The sequence below is a fragment of the Ammospiza nelsoni genome, chromosome 17 (genome assembly GCF_027579445.1).
Source record: "Ammospiza nelsoni isolate bAmmNel1 chromosome 17, bAmmNel1.pri, whole genome shotgun sequence".
In the NCBI taxonomy this organism is placed as follows: Eukaryota; Metazoa; Chordata; class Aves; order Passeriformes; family Passerellidae; genus Ammospiza; species Ammospiza nelsoni.
This window is the reverse complement of record NC_080649.1, coordinates 3,653,942-3,679,925: the sequence shown is the minus strand read 5'-3', so window position 1 is coordinate 3,679,925 and position 25,984 is coordinate 3,653,942. Positions and strand designations below refer to the sequence as shown.

Sequence of the window (25,984 nt, the reverse complement as noted above, 5' to 3'; positions counted from 1 at the left end):
CTCTAGCTGGGATATTAATTCCATGAGAAAGAGATGGCTCAGGTGCTGCAGACCTCTTTTGTCATTCAGAGGGTGAGCAGAGGGTTGGCAGAACTGTGCCATGACTGTTTTGTTTTCAGCTGGTTTGATTTGGATTTGTTGGCTGTGTAAGTCCATGGAGCATTTAATCATACATTCAGCTTGGGCAATAAAAACCCCACATCAGTTCTGCTATTAATTGATTTTGGAAGTCAGATGCTGGACTGGAAGTTACCATTGAGCTCCAGAAGTGAGAGCCTGATTGAATTGCTGGGTTTACAGAATAGATTTGAACATTTGGCAGACCCTCTTTGGGGGACAGTTGTCGCTAGTGGTGCGTAAGAACCCTGGAAACCCTCCTTGCACAGTGGAATCATTAATAACCCAGGCTAAACTGTGAGCTCCTGATTGTCAGGCAGGATGGAAGGGGGGTTATCACTTACAGGCATCAGCAAAATTGATTATTGAGACCTGCCTGGATGAAGCAGGACCACAGAGCTTGCAGGCTTCTTCCTCAGGCTCTGGGCAAGGGCAGCGATGCTGAATGACAGAGGGCGGCTTTATTGGCAGTTCTGGCACTCACTGCTGAGAGAAAAGCACTTGCAGAAAGGAGGAGCAAGCTTTGACTGGAGCAGTTTGAAGGCTGCCTGGTTTGGTCAATCTAGCTGCTGCAGCTGAAGAACCTTGAATTTGAGCCAGTGCTGAAACTGGGGGAGGACAGAACAACCTGTGAGCGTGGGTTGGAAAGCTGGAACTGGAGCGTTGCTTTGAACCACCTCAGTCAGGTGACACATTGCACCAACGTTGTTCATTTGCTTTCCAAAAAGGTGCTAGAATGCCCAGGAAGGATTAAACTAGTTTTGCCTCTTGTTGGCCTTAGGAATGGAAAGTGAGCTCAGTTTCATGGCAGTTGTATCCAGCAGAGCCTCGTGTGCGAGTGATTTCCTTTGTAAGGTGTGTGGCATCTGCCAAAAAACAGAGCTGTATAACACCAAAGGCAGTAAATTACTTTTCTCCCTTCAGATAAGCATGCAATTAGGATAAACTAGTAGTGCTGGTGCTCTTTTGTCCCTGCTGGAGAAGCCAGCTGAGCCTTTTCCCCTCTCTGCCTGCAGGGTACCAGGTTGCCTACCGCCTGGCCAGCAGCAGCCCCAACAAGTTCACCACGGTGGAGGTTGGCTCCACAGTCCGGCAGTTCACGGCTACAGACCTGAGCCCAGAGTCAGCCTACATCTTCAGGACATCTGCCAAGACCAGGCAGGGCTGGGGGGAGCCTCTGGAAGCCACGGTGATCACCACTGAGAAACGAGGTAATGCTTGCCAGCCGTGGGTTCAGGGAATTTCTGTGCCTGCCCTGGAGCCTGCACTGCGCTTTGGGGGATTTTAATAGCAGGCTGCACCTCCTCCTTCTCACCCCATAAACCTGCTCCAGTCCATGGCAGCATCATGATTTGAGAAAGCAAGGCAGACTTTTATGAGACACAGTTCTTCTAACCTGCCGGGCTGTTGGAATTGATTTTTCCATCAGCTGCTATATTGGCCATGTGCAGCCTCTTTTTGCAGTCAAATGGGTTTCTTTTTTTTTTTTTTTTTTTTTAGCTCTCTCGTTTTCTAGAAAGATTGCAATCTTAAGAAAGTAAGTGATGGATGAATTATATTGATTAGGGAACGCAAAATGAGAGGCAGTGGTGTTGCAGAATTTCTCCACAGCTCCTCCATTGTGCCTCAGCCCTGACCTAATGTGTTTGTAATTACTCTGGCCTTTCGCTGCCACACGCTCCAGCAGAGCCTTTGCATCTGGATTGCCCAGACGTTTTCTGCTTCTTGCATCAGCCATTAAATGGCTGTTTGCATCCTGACTCTCCAGGCAAGTTCTGTTCTGAAGGGAATCTAGAAGGTGGCATTTATATGTGTGTGTAAATGAAACCAGATGCTTTGATACCAAATGTACCAAAATGTGAAAGACGTGTAAGGTATTACAGGATCTGCTCTGCATCACTGCTTGTTTTTAATGCTTTGGCTCAAGGAACTGCTCATTCCTCCAGTTTTAGAACTGATCTGTAGAGCTTCCGTTTAAAAATTTGCATTTTCTACTTGTGCATGAAGATTTTTAATTTTTTTTGTATTCAGAGCTAAAAGAGAATATATTGCTGGATATTGGTGAAGAACCAGAGTGTGGTTTTTTCTCTGGTCTTGCACATAGGCCATGTTCCACTGTAAAGAATGTATCTGGTCTCTTGAGCTGGCAAAATCAAAACAAGCCAGAGTAACTCTACCAGCACCACTGGGTTTTGTGCTATGTCTGGATATTGATATTTTTTGAGTAAAATTCTCCCTCAAAAACTAGAACCATACAACTCCCATGCCTTATAAAAGTCACAGTTCAGAGAAGAGCACACTCCAGCAGGTCACCAGACCAGACCTCCACAGACATCTTTCAACTGTTGTTAGAATTCCTGCATGTTCTTGTGGGCCTGCTCTTGGTGTGCCATAATACAACCAATGACATTTGCTTTTAATTCCTAAAATCTTCCTGATAAGCAATCATTTGTTTAAAGTCCTGTCTACACCTTGCACATCATTTATTGCAAGAGTAAGGATCTCCCATTGTATTTGCCAACAATGTCTTCCTCATTATTTTTCTTTTAACATTTCTAAGAAGAGAAGTTGATGTTCAGCTACCAAAACCAAGAGCCTCTGAGGTGCATTTCAACTACTTCTGGCCTGTTTGGTTGGTTTTAAAATTCCCTCTGGCAAAGCTCTGCAGGTCATGTGCAGCCTTCCCAGTGCATAACAGTGCAATCCTCAGAGAAAGAACCTCTGGAGATGTATTAGGAAATTGGAAGTGCCTCTGCTAAAGTTACTGTCCATCAAAGAGATTTATCAGCTCAAGGTTTCTCCCACCCTGTCTGATTGCTGTCAAAGGAGAGGTTCAAAGCCTGACATGTAGAGGCTTCCAAAAAAAAAACCCACCATGCCAAAAAATGTGAATTCTCAAAGCTCAGAGCCTCTCCTGCTCAATAAAATGTGCTGAGCTTCCCCAGACTGTGCAGATGCACAACAGCTCAAGGCAGAACTCCCAGCTGCACTGTGGGAACAGTGACCCCTTGTTGCTATCAATGCTTTAGGGTTATCTTGAGTACCCAAATCACTGTGTAACATGATCCCTTTCTCTTTTTGATGGACAACTCTGCTGGGTTTCTACGTGCTTTGGAACCACAAGTTTACTGATCTCATATAAAGTATAAGGACAACAATGTGTTTTCTCACATCAGCAAGAATTATAAAAGGGGATGATAAAGAAATTTATCCAGTGCAGCTATTTTGCTAACAAGAAATTAACCTGAAATGTGTATATATGACAATAAATATTCTAGAATGAAAAGATATCTAATTCCTGTTAATAAAGATGTATTTAATATCCTCATAGACCTTGATACTAAGGTAGACAGACACAAAAATTCTCTTGAAAATTAACAAAATTAGTCACTCTTGCCCTTGTAAATTCCTTGGTTAGTCCCAGTATAAATCTTTACATTTTGCAGTAGTGCCTGTGATTTATAGATCCCAAGTTATATTGTGGCTGTATTCTCCAGAGCCTCTCCTGCAGTGCTTTGAATCTACACTTCAGAATAGTCAACATTGGTGATCAGGGCAGAACTGAGTTAAAAAAGTGAAATGTAGCAAGAAATTAAAAGTAGTCTACAGAGTCATGTGGCCTTTCAAGCCTGCACTGACAGTCTCACCTTAGCACTTGCTTGTGGCTAAACTCCCATAAATAAACTCTTTATACTAATGGGTTTGTACAAACAGTCAGGGAGTATATCCTGCAACACGGGAGATTTTAAGATCTCCCATTAGCAGCAGAAAGAAACCAAATCATGGGAGACTGACTGCAAGATCTGACCTGCCCAAAAGTGCAGAGCTTATCAGCAGAATGAATAAAATCCCTGCATGACTCTCCCTCCCTGGCATGGAATAACCCCACGTCCCTGTCTCCGCCTGTCAGTGTAAGGCACTGACCTTTCGCGTCGTGCTGCTGCTCGCAGGCTGCTGGCACCCAGGGCTTCCTCCAGCTAATAGCTTACAAGTCTTTGGGCACTGATGTCAGCGAGAGCAGGCTGCAGAGAAATGCCAAAACATGCAGGAAATGGTTGTAGGGGCTGGCAGGGAAATGAAGCGCTGGCCGCACGGAGCTGTGAGGAATCAGGCAGGCAGAGGTGTGTTTATGGAAACAAGTGCTGATGAAGTTGAATTGAATTGCTTCTCAAAAGCAAGTCACTGTGGTGTCTCCAATCAATTTCTGCTTTATTACATGCCACACATTTTAATCAGAATCAATAATCTTCATGATAAACAATTAAACAATTATTCCTCACTCTATAGAGTTTCTCTATTGAAATCGATGGAGTCTGGAGACGCGGTGACGGGAAAGGAGATCTGTAATGAAACAGTTGGGGGCTGGCATGCTTACACCTGCATTGCCATTCCCTGCTCATCCAGAGGTGTGAGGGTAATTACTCTGGAGAGATCTCCCTCAGCACTGCCTGGTTTGACTTTGCAGGTTCAAGGTTAGTGGTTATGAAGGGAAGAGTTGGGGAGCTCTGGAAGGAACCTGCAGCAGGTGCTTCAGCCCCAGCTCTGTGCTGGTTCCAGGCTGGGGTTTGGAAGCAGCAGTACCAGGAGCTGCTGATGCCTCCTGGTTCCTTGCCTGGTGCAGGAATCCAGCATCAGCTGTGTGTGCTTGGACTCTGCCACACAACAGTCTGTTCCAGCTCACCCCTTCCTTTTCCTCTTGCCTCAGCAGGGGGAAGAGGACCCTGCACAGCACAGAGAGAACAGAGTTCCTGGTACCAAGGAGTAAGAACAGGTTAAAAACGGAGCTGATTTACACACAGATTCTGTCAAAAGAGCAATTGCAGCCAGAAGCACAGCTGAGTTTCATTGAAGATTGCTTTGCTTGGCTGCCAGTCCTGAGATTTTTCTTTAACTGGCCAGGTCAAGACCCTCCCCAAGTTTGAGGTCTGCTGTGAGGAAAGTTTATATCCTATGGTGACCTTTGCAGGAAGATAAGAATCAGTTTTACTGCTCCTCCTTGCAGTAGAAGGTTAAGAAATGGGATGGTTGTATACTTCATGTGGCAAATCCAAACATTCAATGCCCTTTGGCTTTGCCAGTGTTAAAACCTGACCAGGCTGTCTCATTTTACATTGTTTTGAATTTCCTCTCAAAGCAGCTAAATTATGGTTTGATTGCAGAGCGACCAGCACCTCCCAGGCAGGTGATGACCCCCCAGGCTGACGTGTCCTCCCGGAGCCTGGTGCTGACCTGGGTCCCTGGCAGCGATGGATCATCTCCAATCCGATACTTCACAGTCCAAGTGCGGGAGCTGCCCCACGGGGACTGGCAAACCTACTCCTCCTCCATCAGCCACGAGGCCACATCCTGCCTTATTGAAAGGTACCACATGATCCCAGGCTAGCACAGAAATTCCCACACTTTCCCACTAGTTAGGAAACCAAAACAAGCCTCACTCAGCTTCATGTTCTTTTTGGGGGAGAGAGGTTAAGTGAGGCCGCTGCTCCCATTTTAGAGGTGGTGTTATGAACAGCAGTTGGGAGATTTGCTGAAGGTCATGCAATAAATCTAATTAAAGTCGGACTGCAGTGCATCTTTTTGAAGCCTTTCCTGGAAGCTCAACACCACAGATAACACTACTCAGGCTAAATCATATGTAGCTACACAGTGCTCTGTAAAATACAACTAGTTAAAAATCCTTTCAATAGTGACTGATGTTAAAATCCATTCCGAATGCTGCATTGCAATTATCTCTATATAAGCTTTTCCAGATGAAATGAGAACCATTTTTATCTCTATTTTCCATACTGAAGTTTATAGATAGCATCAGAATGTTTAAACTTTGTTATTCAGGCTTCATTATATCCTCTGCAATACTGGTGTAATTAAAGTCCTTGTAACATCAGCAGAAGTAATTGAATGTCTACGAGCAGGTACTTGTTTTGCTGTCCATTTCCTCTGTTGACGAGCCAGTACAAATCAGATTATTTCTAAAAGGCTGTGAGCTTTAGGCTTTAGAATCAGGTATTCCGAGCATTCAGAGAGAGATTTTTTTGGGTCTGTTATTAAAAGCATTAGTGGCTGTGGTATATGGCAGCTCACTGGTTGTGTGCCAGGATCTTTCCAGTCAAAACCTGCAAAAACAAGAAAACCATCTATGTCACTTATACTTGACATTGGCATGACTGAAAACAAAAGATCAAAAAGGATGATTCACATTAATCAAGTTTCTGTAGGTAAGTAATTCTGTCCTGATAGGGTGGCACTACTAAAAGAGATTTCCTCTCCCCCTTGCTAAAAGCACTTTCCTGTGGAAGTCCAGAAGAGTCATGGATGTGAGAGTGCTGCCCATCAGAATGCATTATCCTTGTTGTTTAATCATTCCTTACAAGTAACTTGGGTTTGTAGTCAGTGTTCCATGTGCCAGTGGATGGTTAGACACTACCAATTAATTCGTGAAATCCCCTGTAAGTTACAGCTCTGCATTTCAAACCTCTGCCTGCGACTCCAAAGGCAGCCTCCCCTTCACCTCCCCTGCCAAGCTGAGACAGAATCATCTTTGCAAGGTTATGTCAGCTGGAAATCACTCTTTGCATATCTTAAAGCACCACATAGATAAAAGAGCTGCAGGGAACCTGTTGTCGCAGTCTTTATTAAATAATCCAAGTAATGGCATTAATTTGGGATTCAGCAGGAGCAAAATGCACTGATCAAGTGGTGTGGTGTAGGGGATTAGTCAGGAGCTGGCACTCTTGAATTCCAGAGCCTGCTGGGCCCTGGCTGACCCTGGGCACGTCTCCTGCCTCCTCCCCACCTGTCCTGCTCATCCATGCTCAGAGGATGGGCTGGCCCAGATAGCTTTGGAGGATATCTCAGCAAAGCACCTTGAAAGCCAGGCTCTGCACAGCCATGCAGAACTCAGATAGCAAGCCCCAGTCGTGGGCTGCTCCATGAGCTGCAGCTTCAGGTCTGTGTTCTGGTGGTCTCATTTATTCAGCAATAAATGAGTGTGTCTGGAAACTCAGGGCAGGGTTCATCTGGGAAGGTGCTGATGGCAGCAAGGGCGGGAGCCAGGGGAGACTGCAGAGAAGAGGTGATGGGGAGAGGAGACAAACTGCTCAGTGGCTCTGGTGGGCAGGTTCTCTGTGGAGGCAAGCTGTGATGAGGGAGGGAGATTTCATCCCCTTTTCAGCCTTGTTTTCTCCTTTCCACAGCTTGAACCCGTTCACCTCCTACAAGCTGCGAGTGAAGGCCACCAACGACATCGGGGACAGCGACTTCAGCGCGGAGACAGAGGCGGTCACGACCCTGCAGGATGGTAAGGGAGGAGGAGGAGAGGCACACTGGGGGCTCCCCAGGGCTCCTGGAGCCACTGCAGGGTGTTCTCCATGGAGGCTGGAGTGAAAACCAACAGCCAAAGTGGTTTTGTCCACAGGAAGTTGACACAGGTAGCAATGAGATAAGGCTGAGTTAACAGGCAGCCTTCAAGTGTCCTGCGGTGCCCTCTGATAATGAATCATACTTTCAGGAGTCTCAAAATGGATTTAAACTTCGTTTGATTGGCTTCCAAACTCTGCACTAACCATTATCTTTGCAGAAATTGAATAATTTACAAGAGAGCATTAAAAATAAATGTAGAGCCCTGCATACATTTGAAGAAGTTTCTTCAATTGTTTTCCCCTCACAATCCACGTCAGTCTGCAGAATGGCAAAATTGCAGAGGTATAAGTAAGAAAGAGTATGAAGCTCCTGGAAACATGAGCATTTAATCCTGCAGATCAGGACTAATAAACTGTGAATGACATTGACAAGGCTTTTATTTTTAGCCTTAGAGATCAGCTTCTAATTCCTTGATTGTATAAAGTCGATGCCTGAATGCAGAAGTAGCTCTGATGTCTTGAATGGAGAAAGGAATTCTGCAAAGTAGGGAAAGCATCAGTATGTGCTTTTACCCTGGGAAATTGAGTAATCCTGGGATACATACATGGATAAACATTTATATGTGGGTGCTATGAGGTGGGAGTCAATATCTTCTCCCAAGTAAGAAGTGGTAGGGCATAAGGAAATGGCCTGGTTGCAGCAGGGGAAGTTTAGATTGAATATTAGGGAAAATTCCTTCACTGTAAGGTTCCTCAAGCACTGGCTAAGGCTGCCTGGGGCAGTGGTGGAGTCCCCATCCCTGGAGGGATTTGAAGCCATGTACATGTGGCACTGGGGGACATGAATTAGCAGTGGGCTAGGAAGTGCTGTCTTTCCCAACCGAAATGATTCTATGGTTATGTGTGTGTATATATATAAATATATATATATATATATATATATATATATATATATATATATATAGTGGTGCTAGGAATTATTTCCTGCAAGGAGTGATGAGTTAGAAATTACACTGACATATAATAGAAAGCCATTTTGCCAGGGAATGTGATCGTGAAATCAGAAGACCAGAGAGAGGACAGAGCTCAGGGATGTGGGATGTTAAACAGGAACCCATTTAATACCTGACCAATGTGCTAAGCAGCCCCTTAAAGGCATCCTGACTCTCCACCTTCCTGCACAGCAGCAGCAGGGTCAGTGCAGCCTGTAACAGGTGCTAATGAGGCAGCACTGACTCACTGGTTTGGAATTTAAAATTTCATTTTAAGTTCTCTTTGAATTTAGCTACAGTGGATCCAGAGCTGTGCTTGGCCTCCTCACAACACAGCTGGGAAAAATCTGTGAAAGCTTCTCACCTCCTCAACAAACTGAGCATTTATTCTGCTGAGCAGCCCCAGTGCTGCCACTTGAGCATGGCACTGTGGAGAGCTGTGAGCTCCTGATAAGCCTTTGCTTGGTGTCTTTGAGCTGCTGTGTGGTGTCTGGGAGTGCCACAGGCCATGGGCACAGGCAAGGGTTAACCTGTGGTAAATCAAGCTGTCCTGACTAAAATAATGTGTGGCTATGTGACACAAACTCCTGAATTCAAGGCAGGCTTGCCCTGAAGGTGGCAAAAAATCTCCTGAATTTTTCAGGGTGCAGTTTTCTCACCCTTTGGAGCCAGCACACAGCTGGTTTAACTTCCTTACAGATGGGCATCTGATGCTCTGTGAGCAGCTGGCTGCTGCAGCTTCCTCCAGGTTTATGCCCTGAGCTTTTCTCACTCTGCCCAAGCTGCCAAGGCCCCAGGTAGAGCAGGGGATGTAAAAGGAGATCCTGGCTTCTCCCTGGGCTCCAGCATCCACATCCACCATGCTGCTTTTGGGATCCACCATGAATCTAGCTGGGCTGGATTTCCTTCTGCAGTGAGGAAAAAGAACTTGATGAATGAAAGAAAAGCTGTCCCTTTTCCACCCTCTTGCTGTAACTGCTTTTGTTTTCTTTTTCTCTTGTTTAGTTCCAGATGAACCGCCCAGCTCTGTGTTAGTAACTCCCCACACGACTTCCTCTGTCCTTGTGCAGTGGCAGGTAGGTAAATGAAAAATTCTGATGTTCCTGGGAACAATTTTTTGGTTGCTTTAACTTGTTGAATTTAAGGGTACATTGCCAGGGACATTTTCTTGAGCTGGAGGTATTGTACTAACATTGAAGGACTGCAGCTACTTCCTTATTTACCTGATCTAGCATAAATTTTAGTGATGAATGGAGATTCCTGTCAGTTGCTTTCACTTTGTGCCTCACTGGGGCACTGGTAAAGGAGTGCCTGTAGCCATGTCCAAGATTGTTTCTTGTCAGATTCTTCTGCCCTTTCATTGCTCTCCATGGTTGTGCATCTTTACACAGAAAATACTCCACAGAGATGGTGTTGGTAAGATCAGGTAATCAAAAGCTCACGTTGTGCACAGCCTCCTCCTGCTGCTGGAATGATCAGAAGCCTGAGATCAGTGCCTGAGATCCCATTCATACCTCTGAGGAGCTCCACATGCCCTCTTGACTCTTTGAGAGGGAAACATTGAGTTTCTTCAGAGAAAAGAAAGGAAGTTTGAGCTCTCTCCAGTCTCTCTGGGTTGGATGGGGAAGTATTTGTGTCAAGTCTGCATTTTATATTGGCATTTCCTCTGCCTTCCTTTATCTCTCAATCCTGACCTCCTGGGAGATGCAGGAATATTTTGTGATCCAGTGCCTGAGGTTTCTTTTTGCAGAGTGGGCATTAATAGAAGGACCCCAGTGGGGCACTGCACATTATCCACAACCCATCCTGGAGAGCCTCTGCCCGCCCTGCTCCCCAGACAATGCCCCCCAAACATCATAAGGATGACTTTGGACAGATTGCATTATAGTGAAAAATGTACATACGCATTTTACAGTACAGATGGGACTGCTTGCATTTTTGGAAGAAAAATATATGGATGAGGGTGTGTTTATTGGTGTGCAGCAGCACTTGAAAATCTGCCTGGCTGTGCTGCTGGGTGCCTGCCCCAGCTCACACAGGAGAGTCCTGAGCAGCAGAGTTGCTTACAACATCTTGAGCAAATAGGAGAGATGCTGAGCAGTTTTACCAGAGGAATTATGGAGAGATGCAAATCTACCTCCCCACCTACAACACAAGCCCCCAGCAAAGGGTAAAAATGAGTAGAAAGAGAGGACAAAGAGGATGTGAGGCATGATGGACCACAGAAATAAACGTTCCCCCAGCTGACTGATTACTGGTGTGTAGTTAATGTGAAATAGGTGGTTGTTTAGGTAATTGGATGCTTTTCATTTCATGAAAGTGAAATGGGGTTGTTGTGCCAGAGCCATCTCAAGGGAGTTGTGGGTGATTATATGTCATTACCACATGTATATTAATAGGTCCTGGTAATTCAACCGTACTATATTTTTCAAATAAACAAAAATCCTGAAGTCCCACAATAGCCTCCAATTAAGAGGAAGTTTCACAGCAGTGTCTAAGAAATAATGTAAACTGAAAACAGCAGTCGAGCTAAATGGGAGAGTGGATTTCCAAGCAAAGCTAAATTTTTAACTTTGAGCTGTGTTAATAATTCACAAAACAAATTCTTGATGCGCTATCTGGGCTTTCAGCTGCTTGGTCCAATCAGTCCATTATTTTTAAATTTAAAGGAGGAAGAAAATAAGTAATTTCCAGTGAGGTCTGTTGTATCAATAATGCAGGGTTATTTCAAATGTTCTGGAGGATGTTACACTTAACATCAGGATCATGTACTGTTCTGCTTCTACCTTAGAGATAACAATTACTCAAACTTACATTTCAGTCTTTATTTATTTATTTCTTTTTAGAAACAGCAGAAAGATGTTTCTCTTACTTCTGTACAACATTATGGGCTGGCACTCATAACCATTTTACCTATTTCAGCAGATCCCCCAGGCCTTTCTACAAAATCCTAAATAATCCATTACATCAAAAGTAGAGTTTTGTCCACAGAAGACAGATAGGAAGGGGAAGACCTGACCTTTTAGCAGAGTACCCTTTCCAGGAAAAAAACATCATTTCCATGGCAAAAAGAGAGACAGTTTGCAAGTTATTTATTTTCTGAGCTTTCCTGTCGTAAATCTCAAGGAAGGAAAATATGGAGAATCACATGATAGCATAAGAAAGCAATGTTTTCTTTTTATATATTGTTTTATAAGAAAACAATAACATCAGTGTTGGGTCACAATGAGAAATTAAGCTTTACTTGTAAGGCAGTTACATGGCAGAGCAGGGAGTCACAGTCTCCTCCTCAACTTCAGCAGGGTTTTCCTTTTAGACTTCTGCAGGATATTCCACTTTGACTTTTTTTTTCTCCTAAATTTAAAAAAAAAGTTTGTTAGTAATTAAAATAGGAAAAGCCTTAATTAATAGGAGAAATCAAAATAGGTAGGCAAGGACACTGCTGTGCTGTGGAGCCCTTCTCTGCAAGGGCACCATCAGGGCTAAAGTAACTTCAGTGTAAGACAGAAAACAAAAAGTCAGAAGATTGGAAAAGAAAAAAGAGATACTAATAATTTCCAGTAACCCCATCTCATCTCCTTGCACAGGAGAGTGTTTCAGCTGGTCCATGAGCAGTAACATCACAGGGCAGCCCTAGAGGAACCTGGCACTTTATTTGGTCTATTTTCTTAGTCCCTTGGACAAGGGGCTCTCAGCCTGAGACTGGGAAAGGCTGTTGTACGAGAGCTTGATTTATTTGCCTTGTAAAATGCAGTCGTAGAGGGAATATGATTGCCCTTTCTAAAATACATCACAGGAGTAAACACCCCACAGGGAGAAGAACAATTTAACCCAAAAGGCAATGTTAGCACAGGAACAAATGGTTAGAAACTGGCTATGAATTGTTTAGATTAGAAATTAAATGAATGTTTCTAACCACCCGAGTGGTGAGGCTGGGAACAGCTTCCATCAGGAATACTGGGAGGCTGAAGAATCAGCTCCATTTCTGGTTCTGGTTTCTGGAGGTTGTTCTGTCTGTGAGAGAAGCTTTCAGCAAGTGGGGTTCTGCATGGGAAGCTCCCAGCCCTGATGATGCTCGAGGTCCCTCACAATCCTGTGCCCACAGCATCGTTCGCCACTCAGATCCCAAATAGCAGTGAAAGGTGGTCAGAGCTTTGCCAGAGGATGGAGCACCACGATGAGCATGAAATGATGAAAAAGAGATCTCCACATAGGCAGAGCAAGTGAAATCTTGGGAGGGTTTGGGTTGCTTTCAGCAGGCTCTGTGCAGGACAGCTGCAAAAGAAGGCAGCTTCCTCCTGGAGCAGGTGTAGTTTCCTTATGCTCTGGTTTATGTAATTTTCTTTTTTTGCTTTCCATAACTTGCAGTCTTTCTACTTAATTCCTTCAGCCCTCACCCAAAGCAAGGTCCTTGGCACTGAGACAGGACAGTTCTCTCCCTCCTCTTGCCATTGTAATGGAGTAATGGAAAATTCATGTCATTTCTGGAAGCAGAATTACCAAAGATCTTCCTCATTTCTGTCAAGATGTCCTCACTTTCTTCATTAAAGTTACATGAGGCATTACCTTCTATTGTGAGAGTGTTTCACACCAGCATTTAATTTTTACACAATGCTTTTCCTTAGTAAAGTTCTCAAGGCTGGTAGGGATTTTTCTGGATTAAAGGCAAGATTATCATTAAAACCCTTTTCATTTATACTTTCAGCCCCTTAAATTTCAGTTAAAGAATCTTTATAAGATAAATGGCTCAAGGCATCTCTTCTCTACAGTTCTTATCCTGCATTAGACTCAGGAAAGTAATTTTTCCCAAAACATGAGGAATCCCTTTGTCTCTACCTAAGCAAGCCACCCAGATACAAATCTCCTTTCCAGTGTGCCAGCTGTGTATCTGTAGCTGAAGGAGGATGTGAGGGGCTGCTGGAGAAGCCTTGCTGAGATGTTTTGTCCTTGAGCATCTCCCAGTATCATACTGAAAGAAAAATCTCTCATTTGAGCCATGGCTGTATGTGCCAAACTGCTCTGAGCTGTGATGGAGGAGCCCTTGGTTCTCCTCTGTGCCCACACCAGGGCCCATCACACTGTAACTTCTCTCTAAATGCCTCTATGAGGTTGTCGTTAGACCTAGTTTTGTCTTCCTAATCAAAGCCAGAACAGTTTTTATTATTCCTTTTTATTTGATCATCATTCTTTCAGTAAAATAATGCCAAATGAAGATTGTCCTGTGATCAGGATGTGTGTTGCCATGCCCATCCTAACCAGCCTTTTCTTCCCGTGGGTGTTTTGCAGCCCCCCAAGATGGAGAGTGTGAACGGGCTCCTGCTGGGATATCGCATCTACTACCGCGAGCTGGACTACGACACCGGAGCTGGCACGGAATCCAAAACCATCCAGAACCCCTCAGCCCTGAGAGCAGAGCTCACACGTAAGCCTTGGACCTTAAAATATCCCACCATGGTAATCTGTCATTACACCAGGCACTGCACAACCCTCTTACCCCATGGAAATTTAATGTAAGTCTAAGAGAGCTGGGAATAATTCAGGTTTTACACAATCAACCTGAAGATGCTGAAAAATGCAAGTGACTTGAGTGTGATCAGCATTGTAATGGTCTGTGCTGATCTCTGCCAGCATGCTGGAATTGATGGTCTGTCCCCCACGTACACTCTGATTTTCTGCTTCCCCTACCTCCACTTGATAATTACCCTGGTACACTTTGTTCTGCCTTCAAACAAGAGACACTTCATTTTCCTCAGCTGGCAACTTTTTCCCTTCTTGCTGGTTTTTTTCAATAGTTTTTATAATTGACGTTTTGTTTTTCTTTTTACAGTATGAGGAAAACAGCTGAGAAGAATTTTAAAATAGAATTTTTATAATTTCAAAGTGCTTGTCCACATTTTAGAAGAAAATAGCAAAGATGAGCAAGAATTTTTAGGTGCCTGCTTTCCATTTTAGTCACTGGGATTTATGGCTCACATGGAAAGAAGGTGGAGAGGGAGAGGAATAATAGAAAAAAAATGAAAGGCTTTTTAGATAAAGGCTAGAAAGGAAATCAGAGAGAAGAATAGGCAGAATAAGATGATGTGAGGCAGACATGTGAACACTCAGTAGCCTGAGAAATAAAGTCCAGCAATGAGATGTGCTCATGTAGGGACCAGCTTTTGTCCTCTTCGATGTCACTGGAATATTCAGAATAAGATAATACTCCAAGAGCAGCAGAATAGGGTTCAGTGAGTCTATTTTAATATCTTATATCATCTGCTATGCTTTCCTGAACCCATAGAAATGATTTCTACAAAAGCAAGAGTGAATTTTAATGTGGGTGTGGATAAGTAGGTGCATTAAATATAAAGTAAGCCCCTAACTCTGACCTCACTTATGTGGTCAGAGCTAATGAGACTTCTCAGACTGAGCAGCTTGAACCAGGACAGAGATGCAAAGCTCTCATAGGTATAGGAATGCAGAAGGGTTTTTCTCAGACAAAAACTGAATGACTGACAGTGTACATTATGAAATCATGAATTTGGATGCTCTCACAAGATGGGGAGCCTGTGAAACCAACCAGTTTTGTCTTTTCCCTCTTTTTGTCTGGCCCTGCAGCTATATTCCTAATTACTGTAGAGGAGAAAAAACAAGCTGCACCTCTCCAGGGAGTCAAGAGACAGAGAGAGCAAGGGGTGGAGACAAACGTATTCTAAGATAAATTTCCCTCTTTCTCCTCGTAATTCTCACCTTAGAACACCTCTGTTCCTCACTGACCCACAGTTTTGCACAGCTTAGCATATTATTACAATTCACTCACAGCAGGAATCTTGAATTCTTTCAGTGAAATCAATTTCAAGGAAATCAAATTTACGCTTAAAGAAACAGGTCCTGCCCTGATGTAAGTGTTCACTTTGTGGTCCAGCTTCCAGCTCAGCACTCTGCAGCTCTTCAAGTTTTGAATTTTGCATCTCGAGAAATCAGCATGTAATGCACCACTGTGAGCTTTCGCCCCTAGAAATCATTTCGTTTTTACTCATTTGTTCTATTTAATCTAAAAGCCAGAACATCTTTGTGTTGTGTATTTGTGAGCTCTCTGTTTGAGGAGGAAATGAAACAGCCCCATGTGGGCGAGATGCTCTCGAGGTGTTACCAGAGAGTGATGTGATTTTATTGCCCTTCAAGGTATATTCCTAAAGCTTAAACTGTGTATGGGTGTGCTGCCTCATTTGCCTCTGTCTCTGCTGTACATCATTTGCAATAACTATTTCCTTGCACTGTAACAAGCTTTCTGCTTTGCTTACCCTGAATAGCCCAAAGCAGCTTCAAGACAGTGAACAGCAGCTCTGCATTAACGACGTATGAATTAACACGTAAGTGCACATTGCCTTCAGTTGAGACTCTTTGTAATGGTTCAAAATATACCATGGGCAAACTCCTGTGGCTCTCCTCCATGGATCCAGCAGAAATCAACACAGATTAATGACTCTGGCTTTCTCCAATTTCTTTTTCTTTAAGCCTTTTGCTTCCCCTACACCCAGATACATCGATGATGCAAGTAGGTAGCTGTTGTAAAAATGTGGCTGCTGGGAAGGTAAAACATTAGTGACTGTAACAACCCAGCATTGCTGATGTTAAATGAATTTTGATTCATTTTCTATATATTCTGCAGTCCATCTGAGTTTAGCTGTATCACATCATTAGTCCTATGATTCAAGCGTTGCGATGCTCAGGCATTCCATGGAGTACAAGGCCAATTTAGAAAGGGCCCAATGAATTTATGTGCATCTCCAGAGGTGTTTTCAATTGGAAATGAATAAAATAACATTCGACAGAGTTAAAAGGCAAGTTGCTTTGTGGTGCTGATGGTTCACTAGATAGGTTTTGCCCAAGGCTTTTGAGTCACAGATTGTGATGGACTAAAAAAAAGAAAAAATGAAGCCTGATCCCCACTGAAAGTTGCATGCATGAACTCTCGTGTTCCATTTTCTTCCACATCCAGTTAACACTATAATCTCCCTTGTGACTTCTCATGGCAGAAAAATCAGTTTCCCTGTGCAAGCTGCCCAGTACTATACGTGTGTATCTTGCTATTGTTTGCTTATGAACTCAGCACTGTTATTTCTGATTTGCTTGCTCCATCTTTTGCAGTCCATCCAAATTTAGTGACATGACATTTAAAAAATTGGGGATATATTAGGTATAATTTACAATGTGCCAGAGACTGGGGAATGATGCTGAAGTCACAGTCAGATATTGGAGCACAACACTTAAAACAGTTCTGGGACACTGAAATTAGACAAATTTGCCTAATTAGACTTTTTGAACCATACCAAACCAATGGCACACTGTCAGCCCTGTGTTAAGGGGACTCTGATTCATAGATAGCAGAGAAAATTATTGGCAAAGGGAGAAATTTGGACCTCTGGCCATGCGTGTCTTAATTCAATGCTCATTTAAATAGGGCAATTTATATTATTGATTGCTCTCTTACTCTAATTTCCCTGTTAAGTATTGTAGATGATAAATTTATCTGTTAGGATTGATTCTTTCATCCTGAAAATCCAAAATCTGAAACTACTCAGGCGCTGCCTCCCTCAATGACGTTGATGTGATTCTGCTCCACCCTCGTTGCATCTGTTAATTACCCACAAACAATTGGGGGTTTTAGATTTTTTTCACGCTTCTCTCACTCTCCCGCCTCATCTGTCAGAGCAGTTTCTCTGTGTCAGCAAAGAAATTTGTTGCCTGGTGTCCAAATGGAGTCCAGCCTTCAAATTCTCCTTTCTGGTTGTGATTGATGGTCGGGCTGTGGTCACGTTGGAGGAGAAGATCCCTGTGGAGGACCTGGAATGGGACTCCAGATTCCCCACTGCAGATCTCCCTGTGCACCTGCTTCAGCTTTTCTAGAGCAGTGCAGTTCCCAGATGCTCCCCCTAAATCAGCATCCCAGGGATTAGGCAAATGCTAGCCAGGCTTTTCCCTACCAGTGCAGGTCAAAATGAGACCTTATGGTGACATTCAAAGGCAAATCCTGCCATTTTCTGTACTTAAAAATGACCTAGAGATGTTCCTCTGGTTAGTTATCCATAAGAAATAGAGAGAAATTATTATTCCTCTCACTGGAGTGTCACTGTGAGGAAACTCTGGAAAATCCTGCCATTTCATCACAAATGTCTTTCAAAATGGTGCAAATACTGTTGTGATGTGTGAATTCAGGAAGGCTTGAAGTAGACATTGCACTGTTGTAGTGTTCTATTGCCACTGCTCTATTCTGAGAGACAAGTCTGGAGATAAAGAGGTGTTGGAGTCTAAAAGATAGCTGTAATACAGTATAAATCATAATATATAATATTAATATGTAATATTTTACCTTTTCAGAATTGAAGAAATACAAGAGATATGAAGTACTAATGACAGCATATAATGTCATTGGTGAGAGCCCTACCAGCACACCAGTGGAAGTGTTTGTGGGTGAAGCAGGTAGGTGAAAAGAAAATCAGTTGATTTCTTTTTCCACATGGTGTTCAATAATTGTCCAGGAAAGGCATTATTTGAAAAATTCCCCAGTCATTATTGCTGACAGTTTTTTGTTGCCCACTCTCCTGGAATAGGCACTGGCAGTTTCTTGCCATTGGAAAACCAGCTGGTCTGCAGGAAGGAGGGAAGAAAGGACATGTGAAAGAAAGAAAAGAAAATATTTTTGGAGTTGCAGGGGCATGACTGTTCATACCAAATTAGCTTGAGGGAAAAATTGACTCGAGTTAAAGAAGTGAAAAGCGGAGCACAGGAAAGTCACAAGGGAAAAGAAACAAAACTACAAAACAAGGGAGACTCAGAAAGCTGATCCTTTTATTTTATAACTCTCTGTGTAGAGGCATTGCCTGGCACCACACTGGCTGTGTTTTTGTGTTCTTGAAGCAAGGAGATGCATGTCTGGTTTAGTGCTGGTTTTGGAGACAGGGCTTGGGTGCTCCCAGGAGTGGTGCAGACTGTCCCTGCATCCAGCCCCACTCAGTGGCACTGTTCAGGCCTTTGCTTATCTGGATCTGGTGCCTGAGTCCTTTTGGATCATTTTAAAATGTTTTAAAAAGATCCTTCCCCCCACTGGAAGGCTGGAGGTGGAAATGAGGACAGAAGAGTTGAGCAGACACTTCTGTGAATGCCCTGAGGAGCGGGTGCTTTGTGAGAGCCCAGATAACCCCCAACCAGTCTGTCCCCCCAGAAATCCAGCTGGGAAGGGCAGGTTGGAGTAGCTGCTGCCCTCCTGCCAGCAGGGCTGTGGTTGTGGTGATCCCAGCTGGAGGGAGGCAGGCAGGCTCTGAAATCCTCGTTAGTTCTGCTCTCCATTTCTGCAGCAGCAGCGTTTGAAGCTCAGAACAAGGGGAGGCAGCTCGACCCTCGCGTTGCCTGGCCCAGCACTGGAGCTGATTGCACTTTGTTCTGTGTCTCGGGGCTGTGGGATGGAGGAGCTATCAAAGCCAGCACTAATTCATTTCATTATTGCTCATTAAACATTCTATTGCTCAAAACTAAGCAAAGCACATTTTTTTAAGAACTCTGCTGTGCATTTTTTTAAACTCTGCTTAACCTTTTCTTTTCAAATATGGTGCAACATTCACCATCTTTCTTTGAAAACATCATAAATTAATCAGAGCAGTGTTGTCCTGGAGAGACAGCTGGCAATATTTACATTTTTTTCTAGTTTGCTTCTGCTCCAACTTACTTCTGCAACTGCAGCAGAGAAAGTCCCAGGTGGAGCCAACTGTATCTGGCTTCAAAATACATTTTTGTTTCTGAGCTAAGTATCTCCCTGCTGCAAATGGAGCCAGCACATGCACTTATACACATGTACACAGCATGGGAAATCAGCTGGGGAAAACAAGGAAATGCTGTTATACTGTGTCTTTTAATCCCACAGTCCAGATCTTGCTATCATAACTCAGGGAACAAGGCAGTGGAAGGAGACAGACTTGGGAGGACACGGAGATAATTACAGGACCCCTGAGTGTCTGAAGGAAGCGGGGCTGGAATTAGATGAGCTTTAAGATCCCTTCCAACTCCAACCATTCCATGATTCTGTGCTATCCAGGAGGCCTCCTTTCCCAGGCAGGGCTGCTGTGTCTGAAGTTGCAGTGTGTGACTTGGCTGTTGTGTTAGAGTTCCTGGATTTACCTCTGGAAAGGGACCGTCCAGGTTCACACAGCAGAGATGATGAATGTAGGATCTTCCTGCCGATTTTCACTCTTGTTGTGTGAAGTTATTACACTTTGTTATATAACTGCCTCTTCCACCTCCAGAACTGGCTGTGATTTATGCTGTGAGTAAAGTGATTGGAGATGGTATTGCAATTTAAGTTTTAAATTGATTTGTGACACCTTTGAGTTAAAGTGTGCTGTGGAAATATAAGGTTTTTGCTGTTATTGTTTGCTCAATGTTCTTACCCACGGTAAAGGCAGTTAAGCAGCAAGCTGGAAAAAAAAGAGTCTGCTGAGCTCCAGCAATGGGGCACTCAGGTTAAAAACAGAGAAAAGCTTCCCAATAAACAAGTGCTGACACATGCACAGCACTGGGCACAGCGTGAGTGAAGGTGGCCGGTCCCTGGGCTGAAGCTCTCAGGTAACTCTTGTCTCAGTGCTGTTAAATGGGGCCTGGTTCTGCCCTAAGTATTGCAGTAACTCTGGGAGAGGGGAGAACATTCCTCTCTGGCTCATAAAAAGGGATAAAAATGGCCTTTGTGCCTTTGGGGAAATGTGCTGGGCTTAGGCCAGCTCAGTCAAAACACCCATTTCTGTTGGGTGTTCATGTTGCTGGTGGTTGTGCTGTTCAGCTTCTACAGTGATGCAGAAGGAGGAGTGTCTGTGATTCCTTCCTTTCCTCTTGTGCTCTCCCCTGTTAGATTTCAAAACTTCTCTGTGATCAAACCTGGGTTTTACAGTAAAAGTTCCAGTAGGTAATGGAACCACCTGAAAAGCTTGGGGGGAAAAAAGCTACTAAAACCAACCTTCCTCAAGTTTTGCCAATTAAATGAGCAAATATACCCAAATGGGGAGTTTCTCTCCAGCCCTGGAGTGCTCTTGAGCTGTGCTGCAGCCAACTGCCCCCTTGGGCAGCCTAAGCAGGTCTTCCCTGCCTCTGGCTGATGGGCAGGGGGAAATTCTGGAGGAGAACAATGGGCCAGCCATGAGTAAAAGGCCTCTGTAGCCCAACTTGCATGGTGAACAGGAAAGCTGGATGCCAGTGGTTTGGATCTTTTTGGTGTTTTTTGATGGTGCTTTTTTTTATTTTATCCTACAGGTAGAGAAAATACTTTCCCTTTTTTGGGTAGCCCATAAGATCAAAGGCTTCCTTTTGAGTTCTGCCTGGATATTGGCAAAACTCGCTGGTGTGGAGAGCAGTTCTTCCCCAAGATGGGCGAGTGGGCTGGGAGTCCTTGAGCTGAGCACAGCTGGGAAGGATGTGCTGCCTGTTCAGCAGAGCCCGTGTCCTTCCCCCACCTGCCTCAAGCATCTGCATCCCTCTCCTCCAAGGCCCAGAAGATCCTCTAACTCTGCCTTTTTAGAGCTGGCTGCAGCTCTGCCCTGCTCATTAGAGAACCATGTGCATCTCCTGACAAATGACAGAAAAATTGAAAGCCACCACTTGCAGAAATTAGGAAGGGAGTCGCAGCCCCGCTGGCAAGCCCCCTTTTCGCCTTGTTAATTCATTTAACAGTTCAGCTGTCAGGGATGCTGGCTCTGATTGGGGAGGCAGTGAGTGTTCAGCAGAGGCTGGCTACTGATATTCATCCCAGCCCCAAACGCAGCTGCTACCAGAGGTGCCGTTCTGCTCCACTGAAATTAAGACTCTGTTAGAGCAGCCACTATATCAAGAGCATTATTCTACCAGGTTGCTGTCACCACCTGATTGTGTGGGGGGCTCTGGAGTTCGGGAGACTCCACTACCTGCATTTTAATTAAACAGAAATCACAGGTTTGGGCCAGGCGTGCTTCACCTAATTTGGGAAGGTGAATAAAGTAAAACGTGGCAATACAAATCCTGTGCTAACGAGCCTGCAGCCTTCAGTGCTTCTCCCATATACTGCAAAGCTGTTTTGGATGAAAAGTAATGAAATTCATCATTTCTTCCAGCAGCTGTTGCTGGAGTAGAGTGAGTGTGTGCAGAGAGGAGGTGGCAGAAGGGGTGAAGTGCTTCGAGAGACATCAGCCTTTAAACAGGTTGTAAATCCATTTGTGTGAAGAGGGGAGTGATGTGTGTCATTATAACTGATGGTGACATTGGTGACCTTCAGAATTCACAAGAACTGATGAGGCCGTTGTTGTTGTTGTTCTTTTTAATGATGATCTCTGAGAGCTGGTTCTGTAATGGGAAAGGCAAGGAGTAAAAAGAGCTGGGAGACAAATCCCTTTTGTTTAGTAGTCCTCCATTGAAATGCCACTTTAGTTGTACCATCGTTTTTCAGAGAACATTACCTGGCTCTCTCATTTTCTTCCAAGTGGAACTGTAGCTTGGAAAAGAGCAGAAATGGAGCAGAGTGTTGTCTGCTTCTTACCTCTGCCTTCAAAAGCTGAATCCACCCCTCAGTGCAAGGCCAGCAGACACCAAACCAAATTTCTTCCTATTATGTGCAATTATTCTCATCTGCCCTCCTGCCTGCAGCTCTGCAGGTGTTCCTGGACCTCACAAATTTTATTTAATTCACCCGTAGCTGACACAGGAAGATCTGCTCTGCTGGTAATGTCAGGGGAAGCACTTGGAGCTGCCTGACCATCTCCAGCATTTTGCTGGCCAGAAACAGAAACCACCTGGAAAACTCCGAGACTAAAAATAGTGAAATAGGTTTGGGACAGAAAAGGCTACACTGAGAGAGCGAGGCATGATAAGGACCAAGAAGCTGTGTAAGGAAGCAAAGACTTGACTCCAAGTACTTGGCTCCCCTTTAGAAACTGCTTCCAGCACAGAGCTCTTGTCCCTTCTCACCTGGTTATCTGTGCTGGGGCAACATCCCTTTGTGCTGAAGGCAAGGAAGGTTGGCAGGACAAGGCTCCTTTGCCCTTGGGCGCTTTAATCTCTTCCGTCAGGCTTTGCTCTTTTACATGTGCACTCCAGATTCCCCCGGTGGTGTCACCTCTGTCCCTTTCTGGAGAAGGGGGTCCCTCAGCCCTACCTGAGCCCCCCTTTTCTCTTACAGCACAGCAGCTTTATCTCCTCCCCTGCCCCAAAGAGCAGAGGAGATGCTGTGTGGAGTCCCCTGTGCCTCCTTGGTCTCAGGCAGGGGAGGAATGACAGGATTCCAGCGCATCCGAGCTGGCAGCCTGTGCCCTGTGCAGCCCCTGGCTGTGCGCTCCTATCTCGGTGCCACACGAGGGCTGGCTGTGCCTCTGCAGATAGCAGCACGCTGCTGCTGGCACAGCTGCAAGAGCTGGGTGGGCACTGCCATCCCAGATACCACTGGAGAAGGGAAGAGAAGGATTATCATGGCCATTTCACATTGCAGTAGTCTGAAACCTGTCAGCGTTGGGGACGGTATCTTCCCTCGATAAACAAAAGGAGATGGAGGGAAGCTATTGGGAAATGGAATGGTAAATGAATTCTTGGTTTCACATGCTCAAACTTTAAACAAAGGGCAACTTTGGTGCTTTAAAAGCACCAAGCCTTTGAAATAAAAGGATGTTTGCCTTTTTTGCTGATACCTCTGGACATCAGCAAGAGGCTACCTTTGGGGGATGGCAGGGTGTTTGAAACTGGTTGTCCTTTCCCCCTTGTCTTTAAATTTAAAGAACGTGCAGAGCTGTTCCAATGTGATGTTCAGTTCTGGATGAGCTTTACCCTGTCATTCTGGGAATGCCTTGCTCCAGGAGTGACATTGGGTTGCCATCCTGTCCCCAGTGCCTTTCTCTCTGAGGATGTCTCCTGTCAGCTTGGAGTTAAAGATGCAAGCCATGTTGTCCAACAACGTCCTAAAGACAGAGTAAAGTCAGAGCAGAGCAAGAAAGGCAAGCTGTATGAAGATGAAAGGAAAAAAAAGAAGTGGTGAGACATTTCCTGGTTGGTCTGGGAAAGTAACCTCTTTCCAGTTTCTCTTAGAATTCAATTCATCTGTATCCCAGCAGCATCCCATTTCTGAGAGTAGGATTGGCCACTGGGCACATCCCATCCGTGTTTCTTGGTGGATTTTAAACTTCTCCAGGTTCACTCCATGTACAAGGGCTCGTCTGCAGCAAGTCCAATTTGGATTTGTTGTTCCCCTCAATGCAGCTCCGCTGGAGGTAGCAGGAGTGTTGATAGCACATGGCTGTGGGATCTAATCCTGCAGGGCTGCGACAGGACAGTAGAAAATAACAAAGTGTGCCCACATCAGAGCATTAGTCACTGCTTGTGTGCTACTGGTATTGTTACAGTGCTGGGGAGTTATGGAAATGAATTTTCTCTTTAAGGCTTGGCTCTCTTTCCTACTCAAACTGGCTATTTTTTTTAAGGGTAATTTTATATTCTTAATCTGTTTACAGATGATGTGAAGGTTTTGCTAATTAGACTTCCAGATTTGGTAGCTTAGCTCAGTAGCTGCTCTTACAATGGCAAGACAGAAAGTAACCGTGCCAGTGTGAGTCTGTGGAAGAAGTGTCCTTAATGTCAACATGTCAAAAAGACATCCCTGCAGCTCTCTGGAGACTGAAATCTAATGTCAAGGCAGAAGGAAGCAAAGTCTGGGAGTCGTAGTGCTGTCAAGGCAAGTTATTCTACCATATAGGAGAAGGAATTTTAAGCGAATGCACTGGAAAGCAGTGTCCAGATTGAGACATAGATTTGATGGGCTTATTTGACATCTTTAATTCTCCATTGACAGTCCAAAGCTCCCTAAAATGATTTGCAATGTTTTCATGCTGCACGTAAAAGCCGAACGCGCGCCTCATTAACAGCTCATTAAGTTGTTAATATTGGTCATCAGCAGCCTTTGGTACAGCACAATGCTTTATGCAGTGCGGCAGCTCCTGCTTGGCTCGGGTCTAATTGCCTCTTTTCATCACGTCTCAATGTAGGAACGATGTTTCTGTCCTAGCAGAAACGTCCGCGGTGTTTGATGCGCCGGTCCCCGGCTGTGGCAGGGCCGGGAGGAGTGGGCACCGTTTTGCTCAGATGATGAACTCACAACCCCCAAGCGTTTGATGTTGAATTTTTTTTGTGCCGATTTTCTGTAGCCCCCGTGCCCAAATTCATCATGAGCTCGTGGCTGTGCGCTGCAGCTGTGGGAGGGGAAGGACAGATGAGGTGTTGTGCTGCTGCAGAGCTCCATGGGCTGGGAGAGCCAGGGAGGGACATCCCTGCACAGGGAGGAGAAACCTGATGGGGTATGCAGAGCTCTGCTGAACTCACAGCACAGCTTACTCCTTTAAAAACAGAGGAATTAACCTTCCTTTCAAAAAACATGAGCAATCAGTAATAAAGTCAAATGAAGCAGAAATTGCCCTGGTAAAGAGTTGGGGAAGCCCCTGGCTGATAACTCGTATTCCAGCAGACACAGGCTGGAGTTGGAGTGCTTTGACTAAAGGGTTATATTTGCAGCCAAATTCCTATTCTGCCTAATTGTGCAGTCCTGCTCTGCTTGTTTGCAGTCATCCTGGGATATGTGAGCAAAATTTGTGCTGGAAGTATTTTCATATGAGTCTCAACTCCCGTGGCTTTGCCTCCTCTGTACAGCTTTGCTGTGAAGCCAGCTGTGGAGAAACAGTTGGTTTTCTTCTCTGACATCTGTTTGCTGTATCCGTCGTCAATCACAGAACTGGAGGCTTTTCAGGTTGCTTGTTGTCGACTAAAAACAAAAAAGTTGCAATTTTTTCTTAAGAAAGTATGAATTAGTAATAGTCTAATTCAGTGCTTGGGCTACAGCAGCCCAAGCACTGAGACAGAACGGAGGTGTGAAACTGCAGCAGTGATCTCAGGGATGAAAAATAAAGACAGAAAGAGCAAACTCTCACTGAGAGTCTAGAAAATTTAAATTTAATCTCTCTCTCCTCAGGAGCACAAGAACACAGTCTTCTGTGGGCTCCCTGGGGTTCCCTGACCATTGCAATCTGTAAATCCTAAATTAATTCCTCGTGGGGGTCAGCTACCCAAACTGGCATTAAAGTCACAGCAAAAGGTTATTCCAGGGGCAGATCTCACCTGTGCCCTTTGACTTTTTTCTGATACAGCTTTTGACATTTGGTAGATGGCAAACCCAGGGGAGGTTATTTGATACGCTCTCTTGGCTGCACTGAAGCAGAAGGATTAGATTGCAGTAGGTGCTGCCATTGCTGTTAGTGGATGTGAAGTGGGTGCTTTTGTCAGTTGCCATGAACTTGTGGTATTATGATATTCAAATGTGGCATTAACAAATTATAATAAGAGGAACATTACTACAAATAGAGGAGGAGGAATTTTGGGTCCTGGAGAGTGTGAGGAAATAATCTGAAATTGGTAGTTTTGCTTCTCTAATGGGTAGATTTGTAAGAGAGCAGAGGGCAGTGCTTTCCCCTCCTGTAGCTCCCAGTGCACATG

At 44.5% G+C, this 25,984-nt stretch overlaps 1 protein-coding gene across 1 annotated transcript in view; it reads left to right on the top strand.

Annotated features, from left to right (window-relative positions):
- SDK1 (sidekick cell adhesion molecule 1) overlaps positions 1 to 25,984 on the top strand; it is a 382,049-nt gene that overhangs the window by 320,247 nt on the left and 35,818 nt on the right. The window contains exons 29-35 of the mRNA XM_059484654.1: positions 1,134 to 1,328; positions 5,277 to 5,478; positions 7,311 to 7,414; positions 9,473 to 9,543; positions 13,754 to 13,889; positions 15,760 to 15,819; positions 17,828 to 17,929. Coding sequence (XP_059340637.1) covers positions 1,134 to 1,328; positions 5,277 to 5,478; positions 7,311 to 7,414; positions 9,473 to 9,543; positions 13,754 to 13,889; positions 15,760 to 15,819; positions 17,828 to 17,929 — 870 coding nt within the window. The remainder of the gene's footprint in view (positions 1 to 1,133; positions 1,329 to 5,276; positions 5,479 to 7,310; positions 7,415 to 9,472; positions 9,544 to 13,753; positions 13,890 to 15,759; positions 15,820 to 17,827; positions 17,930 to 25,984) is intronic.